Here is a 12,500-nt window from a genome sequence, read left to right as displayed (position 1 = left end):
TTGATGAGCCTCATGTGCCTGAAACCTTGTCACCAGTTGGTGGACTGTTCCTCCTCAGACTCACCACCGTTCTCCAGTCTTTAACTGTGCAGCGTTGGTGAGCCTGTGCTGAGCCACTGCAGCCTCAGCTTTGGGGTCTTGGCGGACAGAAGTGGAACCTGGCGTGGTCTCCTGCTGTTCTAGCCCATCCTCCTCAAGATTGGAGGCGGTGTTCATTCTGAGTCGTTATCTGAGCTACTGTAGCCTTACTGTCAGCTCCAACCAGTCTCACTGGAGGTGTTTCTTAACTCCACCATTCTGAGGAACGCTAAAGACGGTTGAGCTGAAAATCCCAGCAGATCAGCTTTATGCATTGCACTGCTGCCACACGATTGGCTGATTAGATACATGCATGGATGAGCAAGTGTACAGGTCTTCCTAATAAAGCTCAGTATATGTGTAATGAATTTATTACCTTAACTTTCAACGGAAGTCAATGTACAAAAAAAAGATTATACTCCAAGTAAAAATTGGAGCATTTCTATTGGTCCATTGATCAGGAAATCCTCTCTACATTTGAGTTCTGCATGATCTGGAACAAAGCTGATATTTCTGTCTGTCATTTTTGCCAAAAGCAGTACAATCCTCCACACACACACACACACACACACACATAAGCAGCAGCGTAAGTACACTGGGTTCCATGGACATCATGTTTATTATGATGTTTCCACTTCAGGATAGCGAGGCTATCAACGCTGGCAGACCCCGCTGTGGATTTGGAGCGTGTAGCGTTGCATAACCTTGAAAACCCGATGCGACGAGCAGCTTTTGATGTGACACGCCAGACAAAGTCCAGCAGCTACAAGGCCTAAAATTGGCTTACGCAACTATCTTACACTGAAAGTTCGCCACCGAACAATAAACTGTTCGAGGAAGGAGGGATTTTTCTGCTGGATTACAGCCGGACGCTCTGAAACGTCCCGTACGGCGTGCGGTAATACTCACTTGCCCTCCGACCCGTAGCTGTTCATGCTGTCCTCTATGGATTCGTGGCTGGCTTGCCGGACAGTGCGGCTGGGCATCTCTACAGCCAATCCCGTCTCTGTGCTCCTCTGGATGCCCTTCAACCTGCGTCCCTCCGCATCTGACCGACAGAGAGAGGTGTTAGCATCAGGCTATTATCAGTGAAGCTATTTGGTGAATATGTTACAGGTTTATTGCTGATGGGGAAACCTGTACACCTTTTATACTTAGGGTTGCCAGGTGTTCTAAACTCTAAACGCCTCTACATGCATGCCATTACATTACCCTAGGCTCCATGCCTTCTGCAACCCATAATTCTGAAGAGCACATCGACTAAACACACCTTCAGTGATTTGAACATTTACATTTACAGCATTTAGCTGACTCTCTTCTCCAGAGCGACTTACAAGGTTATTCGTATTACAGAGGTGGGCCAATGTAGTGTTAGGAGTCTTGCCCAAGGACTCTTATTGGTGTAGCGCAGCACAGTCACCCAGACCAGGAATCAAACATGGTGTTTTATGCACAAAAAGCATAAAATACGCCCCAGACGCATCAAAATTCATGACATGCATGAAAATTTTAAAAAACACACTAAAAGTGCAGAGGGTGTACGGAAAAATGAAAATCCACCCAAATTCGACAAAAGTTGGAAAAGTGCAAAAAACTAAAAAATGCATGGGCATATTTTATGCTTTTTGTGCATTTTAAGCTTTTTTGTGCATCAAAATGCATCACGTGCATGAAACTTTGAAAAAAAAACATACCACGTGGTGTGGTAGCTCACTGGCAGGTAGTGGTGTTATCTGTTGTGCCACACCAACCATCTACTTACAGCTACTTTAGAGATGGTTAGAGCATCTATTAGCTTAATAACTGTAAATAAAACTATGTTTTTAATGGTTTTAATGAGTAAATAAGGCTGAAATCTTTACCAAGTTCAGTGTAGAATTGAAATACATATGAAAAATAAATAAGATTTATTGACCAAAAAAAAAGAATGCAAAAAAGTGCTTCCTGGTGTGTCTGGTTTTAACCCACATATCTGGCAATGTTTAAAAAATAGTTTTTAGGATTTTAGAAAAGTAAGACTTTTTAAATTAATAAATACATAAGATGGTTTAAAGGTGCACATATTTGTTACTGTACAGCGAAATGTGTCCTCCGCATTTAACCCATCTGGTAGTGAACACACACTCACACACACACCTGTGTGTTAGGGGCAGTGAGTACACACACACACACACACACACACACACACACAGAGCTGTGGGCAGCCAACTCCAGCGCCCAGGGAGCAAAGAGGGTAAAGGGCCTTGCTCAAGGGCCCAACAGTGGCAGCTTGCCGAGCCCGGGAATCAAACCCAGCCCGGCGCTCAAACCGCTGAGCCACCACTGCCCGCTGAGCCACCGCTGCCCCAATATGATGCCACTGATATGATGTATTATATGATGTACCCCAATCCAGGGACATTACACAAGTGAGTACGCATAGGACCCACGACACCCCCTCAGATTTGTTTGTCCAAAAATAAAATAAAATAAAATTGTACAGAATAGAATTTGTCTCCTGCTCCTATAATCCAGGATGTTCATCATTCTTCAAGTTCCCACCTTTAATAACCAGGCCTAAAGCTGTCCGCCTGCTCTCCTTCGGTCACTACCCATTTAACAGTATACTCGACTGCCCATCGCCATCACAGACCATCTCAGTTTTGTATCACACTAGTTCTGCGCTGATGGACATCCACACAAGCACAGTCCGAACACACCATCCTCCTTACAGAGAAACACGGGTTATTAGAACCGATTTATCCACAAATACACAACATTACATCTGCAGGCCTTTCTCTTACTGGTCAGATCACGGCCTGTACTCCATCTGTAGCCTGACCTCAATCCATGACGAAACGCAGTGTAGTTGGTCTTTGATTACGTAAAAGTGGGCTGAATCCTTCCAAAAGTCAGTGCCCCCCAACTGTGGCAGCAGGTGCTTTGATGTAAGTGCCAAATATGAGAAGGAGCCTCTGTTGGGGCTGTGATGTACAGTCATGCATATTTAATTGCTAAAAGGAGTTTTTGTTTGTTAGATTTGTGTTAGATTTATTGTCAGCTAGTGTCAGTCTTTCAGTTCAGTAGACTGATTATGAAATTACAGATTATCCAGATTCAGGTTTGAACCTCATCCGAGTCGTCACTTTTCATTGTGTATGAACAGAAGGCTCATTTTTGTACCTGTGATGTAACTAGGATGTTGAATAATTAGGAATCAGTCAATACTACTACATAATAAAGCATCAAAATAAATAAATAAATAGAATGGGCCTCAAACACCACAGAAAGAAATATATATTTTAATTTAAAAAATAATAATATTAATTTAATTAAATTTTGATGCATTATAAGTATATTTTAGAGCTGCCTTTGAGTTAATCCTGTAAAAGTGTAAACGCAGCAATATAAGGTGGGGCCCAGTGAGTTTGCCACATTCGTTTTTTGTTTGTTTATTTGTATCAAGGCTTTTACCTCCTGTTGGCAACTATTCGTTTTATATTAAATATTAAAATAGTGTGAATTCATTGAGACCTGCATATAAATCTATAGATATTCAGGCTGCAGTTCAGCTCTTAGGTCAAACAAAACTAGGATTACAGTTGTACTCGTGTCCTAATACATTTGTTTAATATGCAGGTGAAGTGCAGTGTATGGTGGGTATTGTGTATCTTGGTATCCACGCTGACTTTTGTATTTGGCAGCGTCTGGCTTGAGGGATCTTTTGGATCCTGGTCGATAAATACTAGCTACAGATATTTTCTGAGTAAACAGTGAAGCACTGTTGTAAGTCTTTCTGGATAAATGTTTACTGAATGTCTGGGTACATGTTAATGTACCAGGCCAACCAGAACTTCCCAATCCAGCCAAAACCCATCCCAGTCCAAGCAAAACAACTCTCATTCTAAACAAAATGATCTCCCAGTCGAACCTAAACCTCACCAAGGCTAAACAAAACTCCCAGTCCAAACAAAACATCTAACAATCCAACCAAACCCTCCCAGTCCAGCTAAAACCCATCCCAGGCCAACCAAAACCTCTCCTAGTCCAAACAAAATCTCTCCAAATCCAAACAAAATCTCTCCAAATCCAACCTAAACCCGATCAGGGCTAAACAAAACTCACAGTTCAAACAAAACCTCTTCCAATTCAACCAAATCCTCCCAATCCAACCAAACCCTCCCAGTCCAAGCAAACCAATTGCCATTCTAAACAAAACCTCTCCCGGTCCAACCTAAACCTCACCCAGGCTAAACAAAACTGCCAGTCCAAACAAAACCTCTCTCAATTCAACCAAATCCTCCCAATCCAACTAATACCCATCCCATTCTAAACAAAACCTCTTCCAATCCAACCAAACCCACTACCAATCCAACCAAATCATCCCAGTCCAACCAAATCCTCCCAGTCCAAACAAAACCTCTCCCAATTCAACCAAAACCCTCAAAGTCTAACCAAAATAAATAATTGTTGAGAAAAATTATGAGAAATAACTCCCAGTATTTTTGCTTCTTCTAAATCAGAATACGTGGAATGAACATTGGACATTAATATTAATGTGAGAATTACTGGACTGATTAATTAGTTAATCAATTAATGTATATTCTCCATATGTCTGTAATATTAAAGCTACTGAGATCTGAAATTAATAGAGTGTTTTTCTGTTTTTCTCTGCTCTTCTAGGAAGACTATACACAAGATATTGAAACACTGCTGTGAGCAGGATTTTATTGCATTTAGCCCCACAAGAGTTAGAGCATCAGTGTGGTAGGGTTCTGATGTTGGATGAGTAGTTCTACCATGCCAACTCATCCCAAAAGTATTGCATGGAGCTCCTCCATCATCATTCCAGAGAGCACAGTTCCTCCACTGCTCCACAGCTCAATGCTGGGGGGCTTTATACCCCTCTAGCCACATTCTGTATTGGGCTTAGTGACTTTAGGCTGTCCAGAGCATCCTGATCTATTGTTCAGTGATTTTCTATGAAGATGAAGATTCTACAAGCTGTGTGTGGAAGTCTGAGGTCAGCCATCAGAAGGACTGTCTGGATACTTTTGGACATCTGTGTACACAGGTCACATGATGTAATCCTGTATCCAGTTCCTCTGCCTCCTCTCAGTGTTTGTTGTGACAGTTCTCCCTCTCTCGCTGTTGGATCTTTTGCTACAGAACTGGAGCACAGCCATTTCACACATTGGTTCTGGACTAGCAGCACCTGACCTAGTTAGCCTCGTCCTAAAAATACACCCTGCTGCATTTCAGGTGCGCTCTGCAATCCAGCAGCCGCCCTGTCACAGCAAAGACCTGCTGCCTTGGGAACGCTGTGTTTCAGGAGAGGAAAGGCAGCCGGAATGGCAGGGTTGCTATGGGAGACCAGGCCGGCACGAGTCTATGGATGCCGCTCTCTCCTTCTTGCAATTTTTGTCGTGTCACCAAATCTGTAAACAGAGTGGAGAGCTCGCAGTCTGCACAGATACACGAACGCATGTCTTGTTAGACGGGGTGTGTGCTGATGTGCGGTTGCAGCTCTGAGGCTATATTAGATGTGCTGATGCTACCGAATCCCCTGCGACACAAACAAGACTGTGTTCAAAAATCATGTGTATATATATATATAGTGTATACAGTGGGGAAAAAGTATTTAGTCAGTCACCAATTGTGCAAGTTCTCCCACTTAAAAAGATGAGAGAGGCTGTAATTGACATCATGGGTAGACTCAACTATGAGAGACAAAATGAGAAAATAAATTCTGAAAATCACATTGTCTGATTTTTAAAAAATTTATTTGTAAATAATGGAGGAAAATAAGTATTTGGTCGCCTACAAACAAGCAAGATTTCTGTCTGTCACAGACCTGTACCTTCTTTAAGAGGCTTCTCTGTCCTCCACTCATTACCTGTATTAATGGCACCTGTTTGAACTGGTTAACAGTATAAACAGTATTTGGGGCAGTGGTGGCTCAGCGGTTAGAGCGCCGGGATATCGATAACAGGGTTGTGGGTTCGATTCCCGGGCTCGGCAAGCTGCCACTGTTGGGCCCTTGAGCAAGGCCCTTTACCCTCTCTGCTCCCCGGGCGCTGGAGTTGGCTGCCCACCGCTCTGGGTGTGTGTGTGTACTCACTGCCCCTAACACGTGTGTGTGTGTGAGTGTGTGTTCACTACCAGATGGGTTAAATGCGGAGGACACATTTCGCTGTACAGTCCACACTGTACAGTGACGAATACGTGCACCTTTATCCTTTATCCTTTAAAAGACACCTGCCCACAACCTCAAACAGTCCCACTCCAAACTCCACTATGGTGAAGACCAAAGAGCTGTTGAAGGACACCAGAAACAGAACTGCAGACCTGCACCAGGCTGGAAGACTGAATCTGCAATAGGCAGCAGCTTGGTGTGAAGAAATCTCCTGTGGGAGCAACAATCAGAAAATGGGAGACCTACAAGACCACTGCTAATCTCCCTCCATCAGGGGCTCCACGCAAGATCTCAGCCCGTGGGGTCAAAATGATCACAAGAACGGTCAGCAAAAATCCCAGAACCACACGGGGGGACCTTGTGAATGACCTGCAGAAAGCTGGGACCAACGTTACAAAGGCTACCGTCAGTAACACACTACGCCACCAGGGACTCCTGCAGTGCCAGACGTGTTCCCCTGCTTAAGCCAGTACATATCCGGCGCGTCTGAAGTTTGCTAGAGAGCATTTGAATGTTCTGGAAGAGTTTTGGGAGAATGTCTGATGGTCAGATGAAACCAAAGTAGAACTGTTTGGTACAAACACAACTCGCTGTGTTTGGAGGAGAGTGAATGCTGAGCTGCATCCAAAGAACACCATGAACACCAACTGTGAAGCATGGGGGCGGCAACATCATGCTTTGGGGCTGTTTCATCATCACTGCTCTAGAGGAGATCTGCATGGAGGATTGGGCCAACATGCCAGCAACGGTGTGTGCCAACCCTGTGAAGACTTACAGAAAACGATTGACCTCTGTCATTGCCGACAAAGAATACATAACAAAGTACTGAGATGAACTTTTGTTATTGACCAAATACTTATTTTCCACCATTATTTACAAATAAATTCTTTAAAAATCAGACAATGTGATTTTCAGAATTTATTTTCTCATTTTGTCTCTCATAGTTGAGTCTACCTATGATGTCAATTACAGCCTCTCTCATCTTTTTAAGTGGGAGAACTTGCACAACTGGTGACTGACTAAATACTTTTTCCCCACTGTACACTACTAGGCAAAGGTTTGGACACACCTAATTAAATGTGTGCTGATTATCAGCACACTATGACCATAACAGGACACTGGGGACACACAGGTTGAACTAAGCCTACGTTGTAAGGTCAGACTGTGGCAGTGTGTGTGTGTGAGGGTGGAAATACCTCTCAAACCATGCAGCTACTGTATGTTAATCTACATTAACACACACATATTTACTCATTTAGCAAAACCAGTAAATAACCTTAATAGCCTTTATGACCCAATCACCTCCTTTCTGTTCAACCTACAGCTTAGGAATACCTGAAGCCCCTCCAGCCATGACGTCCTAACTATGATGGATACCTGGGAGGTCCTCAGGGTCCTCTTTACTGAAAACAAAAATATGGTCGTCCAATGTTTTAAAGACGATGACCAGCACAAATTCAACTAGGTATGTGAGAACTTTAGACTGGTACTGGTACGCAAAAACCTTGTATCTCCAAAACAGCAGCTTTACAGGAGATGGAGAAACCTTCTTATCTTTCAATGGAAGTCAATGTAGAAAGCTTTTATTTCAGGTCATTTTAGAGCATTTCTATTGGTCCATTCATCATGACATTCTGATACAGTATAAAGAACAACTGCCAGATTCACATTTTGTCAAAAACAGCACAAAAGGCGTTAGCATGACAACGATGATATGCAATATACTATATAACACTTAGTTCTGACCTCAAAATCTGATTGGTAGAGAAGCTCTCTAGCTGAATTTGATACATGATATGATATTTGATACAATATCTATGGCTCTATCTGCACCCCTAAAGGTGAGCCTTATAGTATCCCTAACCCCTAACCCTAGTCCTGGTGTGACCCTGAATTTAAGCCTGCAAACAAGGTCACCCTCTGAACCATCAACCAAAACAATGAGACAATGAGACACAACCACACATCATCCATCAGTTTCACCCACAGATGAGAAAACCATTAGAGAATCGAATGTGTATAACACAAACCTTCTGTAGCCTCTGTGTTCAGGCAGGCTAGAGAACTGTTACAGGACCCTCAGGACCATGCGTTACTGTGAAGAACCTCCCGTCTATAGCTCAAGCCTGCGACTGAATCACAGCAGTGAATGTTAAAACTCCCTCTCGTGTTGTATTGCTTAACAGTTTTAATATGAAGAGCTGCTTATCTGGCCGTAAGTGTATATATATAGAATAAACACTAATAATATCACTCCTACAGAAAGTGGAGGTGGTTCTCCATCACTGTGTTCATCATTAGAACATCTCCAAAGTTCTCCTCATTGAGTCTAGTGTTATTAAGAGTTCTCCTCAGATCAACACCTGGTTTGGTGGTAAATCAGGGCTTAATGATGGTAAATCAGGTGAGCTGCTGCTGCTGCTGCTGCTGATGGAGTTAAACACATCCTCCACGCTGTGCTGGCTGGACTGGGGGGCGTCCAGGAGAACCCTGGAGGAACCGAGCTCTGTTCTTCAGACTAGCTCACCAACAAGATCTCACTACTTTCTTTCTTCAGAATGAGAAGCTCTTGTTTCTCCTTTTTACTGGATTAATGTTCTGATGAGATCTGGAGCTTCTACAGTAGAACCCTCTCACTGCTGAGAGACGGGGGTTAGAGTGATGGGGTTAGGAGAATAACACCTGCAAAAACCTCTGTCTGTATATATTTATAGATAGACAGATGGTTGATTGGAGGGCTAGATCGATAGGGCTCATTGGTTACACTCCCCACAGCAGCAGAGTATTTGCTTGTATTAGCACAACCTGTATTCATTTCATTAATCAAACTGACACTCATAAATTTCAGGCCGGTTGAGGAGGAGAGAGAAGCCACACAGCTAATATGCCCTCCACTGCTTCTCATCTCACTCATGGTTTACAGTCTATGACTGTCCTCTATTGATGACGGTGGTATGCTGATTTATTTTCACTTAGGATGATGAAACACTGAAACACCAAGCTGCTGCAGGAAGACTGATGCAGCACCCCAGCCTCCAGAGCCTTCCGATACACACTCCTTTCTCTCTGGATGGATCGAGGGGGGCATCGGCCTTAAAGGTGCCACAGAATGCATTAATTGAGTATTTAAATTGTTGTTGGATGTTTAAATAACGAGTGTTTGACTTCGCTGGGGGCGATAAATGCTCAGATGTCATTTAACAAGCCTATTTACCACCCTGTTATTTTACATTAGAATGAAACTGGGTTTCCTTTTATGGAGGACTCGTAGCTTAGCCTAGCATAGCTTTAAACACTGCAAATGTAATTATTCCTGCTGAGATTAGGTTTAGGTGTAGATTAAAGTATAGGTCAAAGTTCAGGTACTTCCATGTAATGAACTCTCATTATTCAACCATACCAATTCCATCTCAAAGCCAGCTTTTGATGGTCTAAGCTGGCCTTTGATGAAGGTGCTTGAAAAGCTGGCCATCCAGGTGAAGACATACCCATTGCTGGTAAGTCAGCTGGTTTAAACTGGTTGACTAGCTTAGCATTTTTATGTTTTCATCTAATATAAAGATCAATATCAATATAAAGAGCAACTGCCAGATTCACATTTTGTTAAAAACAGCCAAAAATGGAGATACAAGGCGTTAGCATGACAACGATGATATGCAATATACTATATAACACTTAGTTCTGACCTCACAATTTGATTGGTAGAGAAGCTCTCTAGCTGAATTTCATACCTGGACAGATCTACGGCTCTATCTGCACCCCAAAAGGTGAGCTTTATAGTAACCCTAACCCCTAACCCCTAACCCTAACCCTAGTCCTGGTGTTTGAAGAATTTAAACTGGTTGACTAGCTTAGCATTTTCATGTTTTCATTCAAGTTTGATGGACTGGCTGATCGATCAGCTATCTATGATCAACTTGACCAAGATGGCTGTCAAGCTGGTCCTATTGGTTGACCAGTTTGGTCAGGTTGGTCATTCTAGACCAGCTAAGCCATCAAACCCGAACAAAAATAAACATGCCCTAGAGCTAAACTGGACAACCATCTTAGCCTTCTGTTTGAAATCACATGCCTCTGAACTGTGATAGGAAGCTTTCAACCTGGCCTAATAGTTTTAAGCAAAGGCCGCCGTAGATTGCCAGGGGTTGCTATTGATCCCAAACAGAGATGTCAATTTTCTGCTTAGCCTGGGCTATCGATCATGTCATCATGTAACACTTCATTACTCCAGCTTTCCTTAATTACCTATTAACTCTTTGATGAATGGGAGTGCTGGAGGCTCATTGATCCGCGCTGAAGCTGATGGACGGCCTTTGCTCTGCTGTGTGGTCAGCCTGAAGTGAAACACAAAAATCCAGCTTTGCTTGACCAGAGAGCCGAGACCGGAATACAGGTCCAGACATGCTAGCCTGTTCCTTCTGTTTGCTTCTGGGCTGTGAACAAGCTCTTCACTGAGGGACCTTCAGGGTTCTGAGGAACTCATCTGTCGTGTATCTTCTCTAAATGGATGTTCCACTTAAAGGTGCTGATGCTAGTGCTGGAAATGCTATAAGTGGAGTTATGAAATAACAACATTTTGAAAAAAGGAAAATGCCTGAAGCCCCTCCTCCAAATCTATTGTCCTACAAATTAGAGATGCACCGATCTGATATTAGGATCGGGTATCGTTCCCAATATTACCAAAATTTGCTGGATCGGGTGTCGGATAATTAGGCCGATCCATAGAACCGATCCTTTCACTTTAATTGGTTGGTGTGAAACTGCACTAAATGTTTACATGCAATTTTTCATTACTGCTTGTACATTTGACAAAGTTACTTATTTATTCTCACGTTCAGCTGCTAGAGTTTATTTAGAAATACTGTTTACACTAAATATTTAAAAATAAGATTGATTACTGTTTGTGTGTCTGACAAAGTAAAGCTACTTATTTTCAGTTTATCTATTTTAATATATTTTAAGAAGTTTGACTCCTTTTTTATTTTGAATTTGAATGCTGTCCCGCACAATTGTTTATTTTAGTGACAAATAAATAGCAATTAAGTGCATTTATTTATATCTATGTGTTAATTTGTTTTATTTTGTTTGACAAAGTTAGTAAAGTAATGTTTAAGTCAATCCTGAGGCCTTTAGTCTCTCCCACATGGTGAGGTATACAGTTTATTAATATAGCAATGGTATCGGATCGGTATCAGGTATTGACTGATATGCAAAATGTATGTATATATATATATCTGTATTGGTATCGGAACTGAAAAAGCCGGATCGGTGCATTCCTACTACAAATTATTTTGTAGGAAGTATAATTTGACCACAACAACCCTCTACCACCCAGCCACCTCCCTGTAACTCTGTCAAATTTCTCATTCTTATCAGAGAGGAAGCTCCCAGAATTCTCTCCCTCATCTCAGTCTCCTCCCAAATCATCATCAGCATGGTCTAACCTAGCAAAAATGAGGTTAGCATTGTGCAGCCCAGATGCCAACCATCTTCTGTTCTATTAGGGTAAACATACCTATCTCTATGGTCCTGTCCCAGTTCTCACCCTGAGCCCTAAGCCTCTTCTGAAAGCTCCCTTTGATGAAGCTGTCGAAGGGCGGCTGAATGGGGTGTAAGCCTTCAGCTCACCTGACAGTTTAGAGCAGGATCGGGACACTTCGCCTTATGTCCCATCACCTGTATGAGACCCTGCTGCTTAAATGGCAAATACTGCAGCTTCCACGATGCTGGATTTAACAGCTGCTGCTTTTTTTTGCTAAAATAGAGAAGTGGTCGGCAGCAGAGAATCGCTTCAGGGATAATGAAACGGTGATATCACTACCACAGGTCAAACAGGGCCTCTTCTCCCAATGCATCACCCACAAAACCTTTCAATCCTAAAAGAGAAGAAGATCACTGATTACACTCGTATACTCCTCGTCTAGTCTCGTATGTCTCGTGTCCTATAGTCTGTGTATACGTGTGAACTATTGCTCTACTGTTCTCTGTATGTTGTGTACTGTCTGTAAATGATATGTAGAGTAACTGTATATTGGTAATAATAGAGAGATGCTAACAGCCGGAAATGAACATATTTGGCAAATAAATCTGATTCTGATTCTGATTTAAAGAGTCTCTGCCGTCACCCAAGTGTGATCTGATGCAGATTTACAAGAGGGATGTTGAAATGTAAAGAAATGGACACCCCACAGCCTTGCACACCTAGCCAGCACAGGCAAACAAGGGGTATGAGGGTGCAAGTGAAAGT

General features: G+C 42.6%; 1 protein-coding gene across 1 annotated transcript in view; it reads right to left on the bottom strand.

The window, feature by feature from the left end:
- rims4 (regulating synaptic membrane exocytosis 4) overlaps positions 1-12,500 on the bottom strand; it is a 50,351-nt gene that overhangs the window by 19,057 nt on the left and 18,794 nt on the right. The window contains exon 2 of the mRNA XM_072684937.1: positions 988-1,126. Coding sequence (XP_072541038.1) covers positions 988-1,126 — 139 coding nt within the window. The remainder of the gene's footprint in view (positions 1-987; positions 1,127-12,500) is intronic.

Source organism: Salminus brasiliensis, chromosome 7 (assembly GCF_030463535.1).
Source record: "Salminus brasiliensis chromosome 7, fSalBra1.hap2, whole genome shotgun sequence".
NCBI lineage: Eukaryota > Metazoa > Chordata > Actinopteri > Characiformes > Bryconidae > Salminus > Salminus brasiliensis.
Note: the sequence above shows the minus strand (reverse complement) of the source record. Positions and strands in the feature narration are given on the sequence as shown.